This window comes from Poecilia latipinna, unplaced genomic scaffold, assembly GCF_001443285.1.
Source record: "Poecilia latipinna isolate Pla-1442-1.1 unplaced genomic scaffold, P_latipinna-1.0 Scaffold2352, whole genome shotgun sequence".
In the NCBI taxonomy this organism is placed as follows: domain Eukaryota; kingdom Metazoa; phylum Chordata; class Actinopteri; order Cyprinodontiformes; family Poeciliidae; genus Poecilia; species Poecilia latipinna.
Genome location: NW_015114968.1, coordinates 72156 through 88417, shown reverse-complemented (window position 1 = coordinate 88417; position 16262 = coordinate 72156). Strand labels below are relative to the sequence as shown.

At 37.5% G+C, this 16262-nt stretch overlaps 2 protein-coding genes across 2 annotated transcripts in view; both read left to right on the top strand.

Annotated features, from left to right (window-relative positions):
- LOC106937449 (centromere/kinetochore protein zw10 homolog) overlaps positions 1 to 8334 on the top strand; it is a gene marked incomplete at its 5' end in the record, with an annotated part of 14872 nt that extends 6538 nt beyond the window's left edge. Inside the window, 2 exon segments of the mRNA XM_015018972.1 lie at positions 6709 to 6975; positions 7768 to 8334. Of these exon segments, the coding sequence (XP_014874458.1) occupies positions 6709 to 6975; positions 7768 to 7888 (388 nt within the window).
- Positions 8335 to 9129: 795 nt separating this feature from the next.
- LOC106937448 (nuclear envelope pore membrane protein POM 121-like) lies at positions 9130 to 13936 on the top strand. The gene is made up of 5 exons (XM_015018971.1): positions 9130 to 9750; positions 10963 to 11169; positions 11265 to 11414; positions 12580 to 12660; positions 13651 to 13936. Exons 1-5 carry the CDS (start codon positions 9173 to 9175, stop codon positions 13919 to 13921), a joined length of 1287 nt encoding a protein of 428 aa, XP_014874457.1. The 5' UTR covers positions 9130 to 9172; the 3' UTR covers positions 13922 to 13936.
- The last annotated feature ends 2326 nt before the right edge of the window (positions 13937 to 16262 follow it).

The window sequence follows — 16262 nt, the reverse complement described above, 5'->3', positions numbered from 1 at the left end:
AGACTGGCCTAGTCAAAGTGTTCAATGATATCCATATAAACACAGACTGTGGGAGAACCACAGTGCTGGTTCTGTTGGACCTCAGTGCAGCTTTCGACACTGTTGACCATGACATTTTACTGAATCGACTGGAGAGTTGGGTCAGACTCTCTGGTCCAGTGCTCCACTGGTTTGAATCTTACATAAAGAACAGGGATTTCTTTGTTTCAATCGGAAACTTCTCATCAGAGAGATCAAAGGTCACATGTGGGGTACCCCAAGGTTCAATCCTAGGACCCCTCTTATTCAATATTTATATGCTCCCACTGGCTCAGGTTATAGCAGGAAATAAGATCAGCTACCATAACTACGCGGATGATACACAGCTCTACATCACGATGTCACCAGGTCACTCTGAAACCATCCAATCACTGAATAGATGCTTAGAACAGATAAATGTGTGGATGTGCCAAAACTTTCTCCAGCTGAACAGAAACAAAACTGAAGTTATCTTTGGACCTAAAGAGGAGCGAACTAGAATCAGTGCACAGCTTCAATTATTACAACTAAAAACCAATGATCAGCCCGAAACCTGGGAGTAGTGATGGACTCTGACCTGAACTTTCAGAGCCATATAAAAGCAGTCACAAAGTCGGCCTTCTATCATCTGAAGAACATCTCCAGGATTAGAGGACTAACGTCTCAGCGAGATCTAGAGAAACTCATCCATGCGTTTATCATCAGCCACATTGATTACTGCAACAGCGTCTTCACAGGTCTGACTTAATAAATCAATCAAACAGCTGCAGCTGATCCAGAACGCTGCTGCTGTTCTGACTAAAACCAGGAAGATGGAGCACATAACACCAGTTTTAAAGTCCCTACACTGGCTCCCTATAGCTCAAAGAATAGACTTTAAAATACTGTTGTTAGTTTATAAATCACTGAACAATACATTAAAGACCTGCTGCTTTTGTATCAACCTTTTAGACTCCTCAGGTTCTGGTTCTGGACTGCTCTGCATCCCCAGAACCAAACGAGGAGAAGCAGCATTCAGCTTCTATGCACCACAAATCTGGAACTGTAAAACAGCTGAAACACTGAGTGCCTTTAAATCTTGACTAAAAACCCACCTGTTTAGAGTTGTATTTGAAATTACGAATTTTATGAGGCATTTGACTTAATGGAATGTTTTGATTGATGCATGACTTTGTGTTTTTGTTTGATGTAAAGCACTTTGAAATGCCTCGCTGCTGAAATGTGCTATACAAATACATTTTGATTGATCGATTGAGTCATAGTAGAAGATGGTTAGATAATGAAAAAAATATATATTTATTTTTTTTATTTCGAGGAAAATCTCAAGGTACGCACAGTGTGTATATAGCCATACAGCTGCAGGTGCTACTGGATTTACAATATCAGTCATTGAATTGTGAATGTGTTCTTGATTTGTAGCACAATGTCATTGGACCTCTGCGAGCAACTCATCAATTTGATTGGTCTACTGTTATGAGTCAAAATGTTTTTGGCGGCATGAAAAAAAAAGGCATGCATTAGCCGCACCTTAATATAGGCTGCAGTTTTCAAATTGTGGGAAAAAAAGTACTGACAGTCCAGAATTTACTGTAATTATATTTTGGGATGTCTGACGCATTTTTTTAAATATTAAGTGATTATTGTTTTAATCAGTTACTGAGTGGCCTTTTTACCAAATACTATTTTACTCTAAGTTGAGTATTTTATTAGACAGCTACTTTTTACTTTTACTTAAGTAGTGCTATCTTAATAGTAGTAATATTTTGGCTACTCCACCCACCTCTGGTATTTTTTTTTACATTTTTTCGTGTGAGCTGCAGTAATGTGTATCAATGTCTGCTTTAAATAGAAATCGTTATTATGAAAATGCATTAATTTTGAACCATGCAACTGTCACTGCTGGATTATTTGGAAAGAATTCCTTACTGGGAAAAAAAGTGTCATTTACATAAGAATGAACCATCTCTGCAGGATCAGACACGTTTCTCCTCTTTCATCCAGGAGAACCGCTCCTGTCAGACAACAATGGACTTCCTGCCATCAGGTGATGTCTTAGGAGTCCAAACACGAAATCCACAATGGCCACAAACATTGAGACTGGCATGTGGAGTATAAACACAAGCAACAATCGTTCATCTGTGTTCTGCCGATTCTCAGACTGGGACCAAGACGCTGATAAAATCAATATGTTCATGAGTATGAGTAAACAAAGTCAGAAATTTCAGAGATTCAAGTGGCAAACATACTTTCATTTATTTATGAAGTATTACCTTATGTAATTAAGTATTTGACCCACTTTTGTTTATTATTGTATTTCTCACTTTCTCTGTGTTTGATTGGAATGGTTTCCATTATCCAGATGTTTTATAGTATCTTGTCCACACTACAAAAACACAAAATCTTACCGAGTTCCAAGTTGCTACGTAATGGCCCACTGCCCATTGATTGTGAAATACGGGCTACTGGATTTACAATACCAGTGCAAATATTACTAAGTATAAAGGAATTAACGACTCAAAATAAGCTCCTGTGTTTTGTCGAAAAGTTCCTTGTAAGTTAGTTTTGCCTCATTTTAAGTGTATTAAGATACTTGCACTAGAAACTAGTCTAAAATACTTGGTAAGATTGAGTTTTTGTAGTGCATGAAAGTGCTCTGTTTTGTTTCTTTGTTTTTTTCAGCAGGATCGCGATTTGAAGTATCGGTGTAGCAGATTAAAAGCTTCCAAAAGCTGAACTACACAGGGTTTTTTTTCCCTTTAATTTCTGAAGTCATCTATTAGAGTTTTTATTTATGTAACAGCATGGTGATTACAGTTATTCTCTTGGATTTGAAAACTGCTATGCTCAGATATGTACAATAAAACTTTGATGCTTTCTGCTCCTTTAAAAACCAGATATTTAATTTATCATCACTATGTGTTAGAAGCCACCTCACTTCATAAACTTGAGATGTGATGACTTATTTTGTTTCATGTGGAAAACTAAGAAATCTAAGTATATTTTCTGTTAATTAGTAAGTAATAATCAAATGAAAATTGAACCTTGTCACTTTGATCGGCGGAGGCTAAGAGTTTAAAAAGGAGGTATGATACAATGCATGTTACATTTGCACCCACACCGAAAACACAGAGACAAAGAAGCTGGATTTTCTACCTGGAGCAATTTCACCACTCGTACCAAGTAAAGGGTTAATCAAAACAAAACAAGAAATAAAACATTTACACAAACCTAATACAAAAACAATAAATGGTACCAATAAATATTTACAAGCATGCAAATCATTACAACTAAGCTAATCTACGGTCAGTCAAAGCATAAATTTAACTTAATATAAAATTAATATAAATACTCAGAGCATTACGCCTCCTAATTGACATGGTATGCTCCAGGAGCTTTTCAGCAGTGCCTGGAGCATCTGTCTCCCTTTGCTGCTCCACCCTGCTGAGGAGACGCACTGGGAAAGATAAGCTCTCAAACAATTAGCAAGCTCAAATTAAACCCATAGAAGTTATCAGAAACAAACTTACATTTTCCCCCACATTCTCCCTGTACAGGAAAGATGGCCAGTCTCCCTACCTGAAAGAATGTCTGACTAAATCCCACAATGCAACTGAAATAAAGAACTGAAACAGGAAGCATTTGGTCTGTAAATAAACTAAACATAACATAACATCAATACTCTTTTATTAGTGATGAACCCCTGGTCTCCATCACAGACTTACAAGTGGAAAGTAATTCTAGGGACTTCAACTGATTTGATGTTCTATTTTTGAGCAGGTGTTAGAAAAGTGTTAATTTGCTGGAATGAAGCACATCTCCAGCAGTAAAGGTTGGTTATTATGTAACATGTTCTTGCTGCTGGCTTTTCTTTATGGAGTTATAAACAGAACAGAAGCGGATAATAGAGGTCGATGCTGTAACCTTAGCTATAAACATACAATGACATTAGGATGTTTTACATCTTTCTGGACTTTTAACTCTCATCCACCCCTTGTTCTGTCTTTAGTTTACATTGTAAATATTTGAGTATATTTTGGAGCCTATTTTGATAAGACTGGCTTTAGACTGGAGTCCATGGCTTTGCTGACTCGACTAAAAGTAGATTGAAGGAAAAATCAGTTGCCATGTTTTTTCTGTTTCTGCATCTGAACAAATGGCAGCAGGATTCTCACCATGTAGTGTTGTCTGGTTTCCATTTCTGCCAAAAGCTGCTTTTATTTTGAATGTTAGTAGAATGCAACACACATTATTCTGTGGATATTTTTTGTCTAATAAATAAAATGTTTTATAGCACACAAAAAAATAGTCTATGGCTTTTATTTATTAATCCCAAATGTATCAGCAAAGCAAGATGAATCAGGTGTTATCTGAATGAGGAAGCATATAGTTAACTTGCTGGAGGATGTTAACTTGGAAGTTTGTCAGGACAAAAGAAAAGAAACATTAATATATGTGTAGCAAAGACCTGTATCGAAACTACTGTAGCAAAAGGAGCAGCACATTGGCTGTGTGGTCTTTTCCTCCAAGTCCCTTGCAAACACTGAGGCCCACTGTGTATTATTAAAATACACGGATGTGACTCTGGATTTCTCACATCTGGGGGGTAAAACTCTGCAGTTTCCTGGAGCTCTTATCAGGAGGACCTGATACGAGTTCCCCCTGATCAGGTCCCACTGCTGCGGGTTCAAAGTCCCAGGAGCCCCTTGAGTCTTTCATTAGACCCTGGTTCCATCTATGAGACCAAAGCAGGGTCCTCTACATCCTGGTTTGCACATCCATCAACCCACCCAATGTCCAGCCGGCCAGCCTGATGCTTTGACAGCAGCTGATTGACTCCAGACTGGGATGCTGGAGCTAATCAGTCCCTGGTTCCATCCATTCACCTCCAAGCCCTTGGTCTCCAGGTTTCACCTGCATATGAGCCCTACACCAGCCTCTTATCATTGACTCAAGACCCCTTGTTAACCACCTCCAGAACCAGGCACGTCATACCAACAAGCTTACCCATACTTAAGTATCCCTTCTAAACCAAGCAGGGTGGGAGGCAAAGAGACCCTGGAGGAAGGGAGGCTGGTCCCTAATCAAGAACTGTGCCAGGAATGGTTGCCCGCTGAACTGTTCAACATGACCTCTTTGGACTGGTTCAAATTGAGTCCTTGTCTCCAAAGCAGAGGTGGGTCTTTTTAACTTTGTTGAGTTCATTTGAAATGAAAAGGAAATCAGCCAGCTCCACACCTATTTCCCCCCAGACCAGGTGAAGGTACTTCACAAAACTTTTGGCCCCACTATGAAAAAAACAGGTCATTTCTCAGGTGGAGTCGTCCCACAGATGGAGCCGCTTCTCCATCCACCCAAATTCTTTGGAATCTAGGAACACCTGAGCATACCCAAAAGCTTTGTTTGTCTTGTGTTTGGCTATGTGTAAGACAGGAAAACACATGTGGTCAGTGGAGTCATCATTGACTTAGTAAAAAGCTGGCTACCTGTTGATCACAAAACCATGTGCATCTTTTGAGGCATTTTTTTAAAACTTCTTTACGGTCATGTTGGTCAATACTTATGTCCTGTGGGCTTAGATGGAGGAGATGAAATCACTAAAATAGCTGTAAAACAGCATTTTACCTGCTGGCTTTCATCCTTCTCCATTTCAGCTGAGAAGGTAAGATAGAAAAACAAAAGATGTCTGAGGTATGGAGAGTTATCAAGAAAATGAATGGTATTAAGAAGAACTTTTCTTTACCTGTTTTAGAATATAATGAGAAAATAGCTGTTAGTAATAAAGAAAAGACAGAGTTATTAGCAGAAACTTTAGTTTAAGTACATAGTTCAGAGAACTTACCTGATGTTATAAAGAGAAGCTTCTGGCTGAGAATCCAGGAGTCACTGCAAGAGAACAGTTTCAAATCAAGATCTAGATTTGCCTTTTCTATGCAAAACAGCAATGGTGGAGAAAGTACTCAAAAAAATGTACTTAAGTAAAAGTNAAACAGCTGAAACACTGAGTGCCTTTAAATCTTGACTAAAAACCCACCTGTTTAGAGTTGTATTTGAAATTACGAATTTTATGAGGCATTTGACTTAATGGAATGTTTTGATTGATGCATGACTTTGTGTTTTTGTTTGATGTAAAGCACTTTGAAATGCCTCGCTGCTGAAATGTGCTATACAAATACATTTTGATTGATCGATAGTCAGCTTCAGAACAAAAGGATTTGTTGAATTTTAAGGAGGCAAGATTCCTTTTCATAAATTATATAAAATAAACGGAGTTAAATAAATAGCTTATAAAAATGCTTGCAATTTCCTTCCTAAGATTGGTTTATTACATTTTGCTATGTAATTTACTTTAAAACAAGAAAAAGAAGAAACCTTTAAGTAAAAAATGTACTGTTTTCAATATTATAATAGCCTTCTGCTCAAGTCTTTATTGCAGTATGTTTTTATTACATTTTTAGTGTAACCTCATTTAGAAAATTGACACCCAAGTCTATTTCTTTTATTAAATGTATGAAAGAAAAACTCAAAGATGCATACTTTCATAAGATTTTTATGACAAACTTACCCACATATTGAGTACATTTAATGTTCAAGTACAATTAGGAAAACTATTGGAATTTGATTTCCAGGTCTAGATAAGTAAGAGAGAGGACATTTTCTCCAGCCTTAATGTTCTATCCAATTGTCTAAAAGTTGTATTCATCCTTTCAACTGTCTGCCATCTAGCATATCGAACTAATTGGGGTTTCATGTGCAGGACATTTCCTCTGAGGATGGAGAGCACCTCCATACCCTGTGTCAGACCATCATTGAGGAAGGCCCGCTGGTGTTCATTCCCCTGGCTGAGGAGAACAAAAATAAGAAGTATCAGGAGGAGGTGCCGCTCTACGTGAAGAAGTGGAGCGCTTTCAAGGAGCTCGTCATCGTGCTGCGAGCCAACCTGCAAGAGATCGTTGACAGGTTTGAAGTGCTAAAGTCGTGACGGTACAAAGAGAATTAATTCTGAAAGCACAAGCTGAGGCCTTGATCTTTTTTTAACAGGTATTGATAATGTTAATATATTTAAAGAATTTATGTAATAAGTGAGTTCAAACATTAAAAACTTTTTTCCTAGTTAGTTGGGTTTAAAGTCATTATAAGGCTGTATAAATTGTGTAAAAATGAAATGTATTGACCCAACGTTTAGGCCTGTCACAGTGACGCATATAGCTGGACAATAAATGATCCATGAAATTATTGTGAAAAATGATATTGTGATTTGAGACTATTTTTAACTAATACAATAATAAAGGCATAGTAATGCAAGAACATCCTGTCGGAGATCAAAAACCTTAATTTTTAGAGACCATCTAACTCTGGAACTGGCAAACATTTGAAATATTCAAAATAAACAAAACACAATAATTAAAATGGATTATAAAATCTCTGTGACCAAAATTAGTTTAAAAAATGTTAATCATTCAGCTTAGACAGGGGAAACTGGCAAAAGTGACAGGTAGTATAAACTATCTGCTTCCTACTGAGTGTCAAATGTTTGGAACATTTTTCAAAATAGCGGCTTTTCAACGATATTGAAGACGAGAATCTTTCTAACGATTGTTACTCAAGCTCATTTTAATTTATCATGTGATTAATTGGTTTATTGCTTATCATTACAATCTTTCCAGTGGTGTCCCTTATGGAAAGTAAACTGACAAAAACCCTTTTCTCCTCCAATTTTGACTTTCTTCTTTCCGGGATTCTTCTCCACAGATGGACTGATGGGAAGGGTCCACTGGCTGTAGAGTTCTCCAGTTCGGAGGTGAAGAGTCTGGTCCGAGCTCTGTTTCAGAACACTGAGAGGAGAGCTGTGGCTTTAACCAAGATCAAATAGACTATTGGACAAACAACAAAAGCACCAGGAAGACTGTGTTGCACCTTTTTCCTGAGTGGAAAATCTGACCTTGCCTTTACTCATTGCTTCATGTAAAACCTTCACCTACATGAAAGATTAACAGATTGCTTAAGACAGGAGATGCTGCTGCAGGATGTTATTCCTGCACAAAACATCTGTACATTTCACTGCCTCAGTTGTAAAGCTTTGGTTTTTGTTTGGTAGCTTTCATATGTTCACATGATGAAATTTCCAGTTAATTAAAGCTCAGCTTTGTTTTCTTTTCAAGTTCTGTTATTTTCTGTATATATCATTTTACAAAACTTTGTTTAAAGTTTAACATCCATGAAGTGGTAAATTTCTTGCAAATGACATGAAACTGAACTCTTCTGTAATGTATTTATTATTCCTTGAAATAAACCAAAATACTTTGCTTCTTTTCAGCTTGACCTTGTTGTTTTCCTCATAAATGAGAAACAACCCAGTTTTGAACCTTGAAAGAAAATGTTTTCTCCTGCCGACTTTCCTTAATAATGTGGTCAGACAACATTTGGATGTAATCGAATACTTGAAACTCATGAGTTTGTGTTGAAGAGGAATGCTGGGATTGATTATTTTATCATGCATCTATACTCTAAATCTATTTCATATTTTCCATTGTAAGGCAGCTCTACAAATACTACTTTGCGATGTGACATCAGGATGACAATTAGGGACTTTCACACATCTGCTTCAACCCTAAGGTACACTTTCATAGGCATGTTCATTGGTTCGCAGAATTATATGCAGGTATGGTCCATCTAACTTTCTAGGAAGGAGATGGGTTCTGAGTCCCAGAGTTGAACATGTTTTGTTGGTTTATGCTGACTGAAGATGATGGTCATCCACAGTGAAGCAAATGTTGCATCATTTTGAGCTGCAAGGCTCAGATTACATTTTACAAATTTTACATTTGCATTTGCGACAGTTAAATTTTGGAGATGGGGCCTGTGGGTTCATAAAATTAAAATTGAAGTATTTGGGCATAAACACACTTAGAGCCTCACTTAACTAATATTAAAATAGATAACAGAATTAAATAAGTATATATATATATATATATATATATATATATATATATATATATATATATATATATAAATGAACTAAGCTGTTTAACAGTTGTAAAAAAGACATTCTTCAAAAAGGGTTTAAATTAGTGTTTTTATTCATGACTATGATTCCTGGCTTTGCTCGGTAGAGGGCGCTGGCGCACCGAAACTTCCCAAAGCAGCATGAAGAGATATGAGAGTCGTCAGGCGGCGCGCTACCGCCATGTCACCTAGAGAGAAACATTTAGCGCTTTTCTCTGTTTTATGCCTAGTTTTGTTAGTGTTTTATTATATACCTATCTTTTTTTACGGAACTTTAATTCTATCAGTCTGCTGTTTTGCCTTTTACTATCGCAGTGGAGAACATCTTCCCGCCAGGTTAGGCCCGAATCCTCGGGGTGGGCTACACATCCCAGCCGTGTTCCGGGGCTGGTTGCCGGGATTGAAGACGACCGGCGTGTCGTTGGCTACGCGGGGAAAACCGAAGAGGAGCATCAGCAGCTACAAAGCTGAGCACAGAGAAACAGAGGGACACTTAAGACAAAGACCTAGTGAAACCGGGATTTATCGAAGGGAAGCCTTGTCAAGCGACTCATTTCTTTTCAGCCCCCGGGATTTTCTCATGGGGAGTTATATCGGGAAACCCGAAAGTCCAACCGCCGACTCTGGGAGGCCAAGAGCCGGGAGAAACCCCCGAGACCAGCTGCGGGAAAGGCTGGCCAGACCCAACCATGCTGTCTATACCCCGAACAGGAGACTTTCATTCACTGGGTAATTAAACAAGAATATAGAGACGTGTCTACCTCCTCCTTTAGCATTTCTAACTCATTCATCCTCGAGATGAAAGTTTATTGGCGGGTTTAAATTTGCTCACTTTCACTTACATTGGATTATAGCACACAGATAAGGTTCGCACGTGCAGAAAGGTATTAATAAAAGCTTTTAAAACGTGGCCTTTTTGAAATATCAAATTGTGAACTTTTGTTGCTAACTAGGCTAGGCCAAAATACAACGTTTTTATTTACTTGAAACTACTCAAGCTTGATGGATTTGAGCCTTTTACCATTCTAATGAGTTGCATAGTAAGCCACAAAAGTAGAAACGAGAAAACATAAACCATTTTTCTAAGAAAATTTTTTTGAACTTCCAAACCCTCCTTTTTTGTTTTTGTTGAGAAGTTAGTCACAAGCAGCCTCTCATTTCTTCAAATGTTGCTCCCAAGCTGTTCCAAAAATAGATAAATCAATAATTAAGTGATATAATTAAAAGTAAACAGTGTATATCAAACTGTTAGCCCTTCGTATTACTCGGTACTCATAAAGTAGCTCTGAGTTGCAAAAAGGTTGGTGAACCCTGATCTGGAGTGATTTAAGAAGGTCATGTGATCTGATGAAGTGATGCCTGTAGACACATCGCTATGGTCTGAGGTTGCTGCAGTTGGTCATGTCAATGTTCAGCAGCAATATGAAGTCATGCTGCTTAAGATACTGAATGACCAGGTTATTCCAGCAATTTGATAGTAAATAGTTTGACATAGGTAGTCTGTATAGAATATATTATTTGAGATGAATCATTCAGGGATTTTGTGGCGTTTTTCTCTTCATGTCCTTTACAAGACATCATAGCTCATTAAGTTTGTCTTTCATGTTATTTTTTTGCATGACAAGACATTTTTATATTTTCTACAAGATAAAGTTAAAGTGAGTAGCAGCTGTCTCCAACTTATGAGAGCAAAAAGAAAATTACATGACAAAGAAATTATTTACTGTACTGTTATAAATTATGTCAATTATTCATATAATCGTGTTGTCTATGGCAGCCTGACTGAACAGCTGACGGGCGTTTTTGGACAATATTTTCCTTCCCAGAAACTTCTCGGAGCCTTGTTATCATTCTGGTCACACTTGTTGTTATCAAAGAGAAACTTTTGCTGTATATTTCTACTTGATGGAAGTGATATTTACCTCACTATGTTCCTTGCAGTGAGACGCTGGGTGCCCCGGGGAGGTTCACCGTCACCCCTCTACGTCACTACCCCCTGCAGCAGCTCGGTGTGTCCTCAGTGGGAGTTCTGCCTCCTGTCAAATGGGACGGCTTCAGAAAGAAGAACATCCTCAGTCCTCGTAACTCCCCAGCTGCCCTCAGCCCTGTCACCGTGAAGATTGCAAGACCTGACCATAGGAACCCCAGGTCTCATATCGTTTCATAATTGTCTTATGGTTATTGAACTGAAAACTCCAAACAAGTCTTCTGAAGTTTAGTTGCATGTCTGGTCTGGATTCTAGTGTGAACCATCAGAGCTGTGCCGGGCTCACCCGGGCCTCTGCGGACCCCTGCTCCAGAGAGAGCGTCCTGAGGGTGTTGAAGGAGAGCCGCAAGAGGGAAGTGGAGGACGAGGACAGGAGCTTCACAACAGAGCAGAGGAGCAAAAGAAGGTAAATATGACTGGATCAAGTTGACAGAGGATCCATTTTTCTTTAAAGACCGTTAGATTTAGAAAGTATTTAATTCTTATTTCTAAAAGATGAGAAATGTAGTTTTGTTAGAGGAGCAATCAAATCTGTAAAAATATTCATCCCATTGTATATTTCACCCTTTTATTCCTTTAACAAAGTAATCATGACCAACAAAATCTCCTTTTTTGACAAAAAATTACAAGGTAAAAACCAAGTTCCATAAAATAATGACAAATAAAAACATATAACATTAAATAAATTATTGCATAACTATTCACTCGCCTCAAGTCTGTGTAGATAGGTCTTCATTCCACTCCATGTGAATAGACTCAGCTAAAACAATGAGTTGATTATTGAAGTAATCATAAACTAATTTAGTAATTGAATAATTAACTATATATACAGAGTATACAGACTCTGAAACATGGCATTTTCTTAACAGTAATTGAGTCAAAACTGTTTTGACTTTTGAATTTAAGATGAAAAAAATTCTGTAAATATAATACCCCTCAAATTTCAGCTTCACCTGGTTCGAATTCTTAAAGAAAATTACATATAAGGCACCTTTTGCTATCCAATTATTAATTGGGTCATCAAAAAAGTATTTGCTAGATCAGCCCTACCATATTTATGCACTCAGTAGTTTTATGTTGCATTGCTCTATTTAATTGTCATTTTCTCATTAATTTTCTCTGATATTTCAAGGTTTGTTTAATAATTTGTTTTGTCAAAAAAGCCTAATTATAATGATCATGATTGGTTAAAGCACTAAAGGATTGAATACTGTTTATGCACACAGTATGACCTGGAATCTACTCATGGACAATGAATTGTTACAGCAAAGAAAACCTTTTTAGATTTTCAGCAAACAAAACTGTTTCAGTTTAATCATGTATAGAGTTATATTACTGAACTCTTATTAATTGATTATTAATTAACACTACTAGGAATGCGCGGTATAAATGGTGTACAGTAGAAGCAATAGAAATTTGACCTGTGATAGAGATCTGTAGACTACCACCTAATCGCGGTTATGCTTGTTGATGATGTAATCGACTGGCAGTAATACAGAGCAAGTGACTAAGATCGTTACACATCCCTACACCCTACATTTTCTCTAATCAGTTCTGATTCCCCTCCTCAGGCGTAATGACAGCGATGGAAGTTCTCACTCTGCTTTTGAGCCTCTGCTGCCCAACGGAACGCCATCCCAGCTGGTCCCCAAGTGAGTCAGTCAAGAATCTCCAAAGTTGGACAGACTCTGCGTAGTCTGGAATTTGATTCAAAGGGGATCTGTCATGAAAAATTCACATTTTGCATGTCTTTGTACTTCCATTTGAGTTTCAACTGCTTCTAAAAACAGACCAAGCACCTAGAAAAAAAACCCAGGCAACTTTTGGTAATAACTTGATGTTTTTTGGTGTCCAAAAAAAACAAGCAACTTCAAAATTCTCCCAATTGTTGAATCACACCGAGTCATTGCCTAGAAACCCCAGCCTAGCTCAGCCCATCACCTTGCAACCCAAGTGAAACTCCAGAACTTTTGGTCAGCTGGTTTTGCTGCTCTATGTGCTGTACAATGGCTGCTGGAACACACAAGTGTTTTATTTTTGGGTTGTCATTCAGAAACCACTTGCTGCATTCTTGTTGGTTGTGGAAGAGGCTGTACTTCTGCTTTTCAAAGATGTAGGATTGTATAATTGCATATTTCCAGCCTTTTCAAGTGCATGTGTAAACATTGAGTTGGACAGCGTGGCCAGCAGCAGCTTATTCGGATTTAAAGTGACAAGAGGCCCTGGAACAGCTTATTCTGAAAGGAGTTCAAAATAGGCTGAACTGAACAGACTAAAATCTCATTACCTAAGAATGATTTTGTGCAAACGATGCAATGAACATGATTTGCATAGTCCACACACCTATCCTAACCTGTTCAAGGAAGTTTTTGAGGTCACCTTTAAATGTATTCTGGATTTTGATAAATATGGAAAAAGGAAATATAGTATGGAAAAATACCGTTATTTATTCCCCATTCTACTGTTTAAAAGTCTCACCTTCCATCCATCAGTTCATTCATCACTCAGCAATCCATTTATCTGAGCATTGCCCATGCATCTTCCTTCCTCACTGTGGTTTTTGCAGTTCCATGTTTTTTCAGCAACCTCTGTTAATGTGGGACTAAGTGTTTGTGTCACTGTTTTTCTTTTTCTTCTCCTAGACCAGGAAGCCTAAAAAGAGGCATGACCTCAGCGATAGATGAGACCACCATGAAGAGGTCCCGCACCTCCTCCATCAGCTCCGGTACTGGGGCTCATGCTCCCAGAGGAACCCCCGGCACCAGGAGAAACGCCATCCAAAGCTCCTACAGCTCCTCAGTTGGCCTCAGCCAGGTACAGCGCTGTCATCGTAGCACAGATAAAGGGTTTTCTCTACAATTCTTTTTAAACCGTGGGGTTGGGCTTTCTTGGGTGAGTGTAGATTTGTTTTAATCACTAATATGACACAAGGAAAGTTAAAAATATTTAAATATTACATATGTTCTGGAACAGATGGTGAACATTGAGCATCCCCATTTAATGTTACCTCAGCGTCCTCCTTGGATCCCTTACTCTTCTTCTGAAAATATTTTTATGTACTCTCAGTAGGTGTATTTGCATTGTTATGCAATTTTTATGCTATTAGTTAACAATGGTCTCAATATGAGAATATTATTACTGTTTACCACAATAATTTCTGGGACAATTAATCGACAAGCAAAATTTGTTATGGTGACAAGCCTAGTTTCACTGTCCTGACATGAGAGATGATCTGTGAAAAAATGGATCTCCTCCCTGTGTTCTACAGAATTACACCTCCGGTCAGAAACAACCAATCAGAACCAGGACAGCTAGCCTTCTCAGGAAGTTTTGATTGAGTAACTTAGGGTTGTTTATTTTAATGCAACCTGCATTTGACTTGGAATGAATGTTTCCTTTTTTACTTGACATTATTTGATAAAGGCAGTGTTGTGAGATTTATTTGACTTTATGAATAATTTAGGGTGTTGAAAACATTACCAAATATTATTGATGTATTATGTATGTATTATTATGTATTAATGATGGCAGGTTTTGACTGACTACTTGCTGCATTGTGCCTGCAAGTTTTTTTTGCATGTTTTTTGTCTAAGTTGTGTGAATTTTATGGTTCCATTTTTCCAGATCATGTAGTAGTATAGCATTAGTATGCTACTGCTAAAATGAAAAATTAACAGCTAATCCATGTGATCAGTATCAACGGCAAAACATCTAATCAGAGCATCCCTAAACTGTATTAGTTGCATTTGAACAACTTTACTGTTGTTCAAATGCAACATAGCTTTGCATTAGGATTGATTTCACAGGCTTGAACTAAAAATTCTTTCAGGTACCTTTCTTTCACCTTTTCTCTCCTTCTGCTTCAGACTGTCTGTAGTTTTTCTTCACTCCTAAGAGAAGAACTGTGCACAGTAGCCAGCTTCACAGCCAGACAGGCAGGAGCCTGTGATGTTTTGGGTTTTCAAAATAAACAAAAATTTAATGTTTCATAATATTTAAATTCATTTCAAACTTTGATTATGGTTAGTACAAGTGTGCAACACATGCTATATTTGTATATCTCTCACGTGCTTTAAAAATAATATACATTTACAANAAGTACAGATACATGAAAATTGTACTTAAGTACAGTAACGAAGTACTTGTACTTCGTTACTTCCCACCACTGCAAAACAGTCAACACCAGGTAAAGATGGAGTCTGTTGTATAAAGCTTAAGCATTTAAATGATGCATCTTTTATTGCTATTTTAAAACTTTCATCTGATGTGGGAGATGGGGATTATTCATGCAGCATGGAAACAGTAGGTTGATAGGGAAATATTTATTTGCAGATGATGGAGATCTTTGGGTATAGGGACACAATCTTATGTTTTTACAGAAAAATATGCAGAATCCAATTCTGAAAATGGAAGGTTGCATTCTGAATACAATTGACATATAAAGTGTCAATTGTAATTATAATCAGATGGAAACAGTGGAACATGTCTTACTAGATGTGATAAATATTCAGAGGAACGTCATTTAAAGTCAATACTAAACGGAGAGGGAAAGGCTTTTCTATAATATTTTAGGAAATTAATCTAAATCTATTAGAAATCAATTAATCAGATTTAAAAAAATACTAGGTTATTTAATTATATTTAAAAGTATATATGTGTGTGTATGTATGTACATACATTTGCATATTTGTGTGTGTGTGTGTGTGTGGGTGTGTGTGTGGGTGTGTGTATATGTGTGTGTGAAAGAGAGAGAGACAGAGTGTGTGAATTTGCACACTCATGCACACCATTGAGGTGCGTATTTTTTTATTTGTATTTTATTTTTTATTTCTTTAATGAACATCTTCATTGAGGTGCGTATTACTAAATTCCATCTGAGTATCATTGATGACCACACTCCAGTCCAGTAGGTGGCGGTAAATACACCTTAAGTTGGTTGCCATCCGCCAATAAAACACAAAAGAAGAAGACCCTAACCCTAACAAGAAGAAGAAGAAGAAGAAGAAGAAGAAAGGGATAAGATAAAGATCCAAATCGCTCCTCCTAAAAAGGATATTAGGTAACCTTTAACTATATTCTTGCCCGCTTTAGGTGTATCTCTTTTTACTTTCTGTATTTATTTGATTACAGTAAGTGATGCTGACTGAATCGCTTGAAAATATTGTGGCTTTTGATTGTTAAACAAAACTGTTTCCCGACAGTTTTTGTAATGGGTTGCCAGAATCCACTTCACCATCATCATGAGCTATTTACT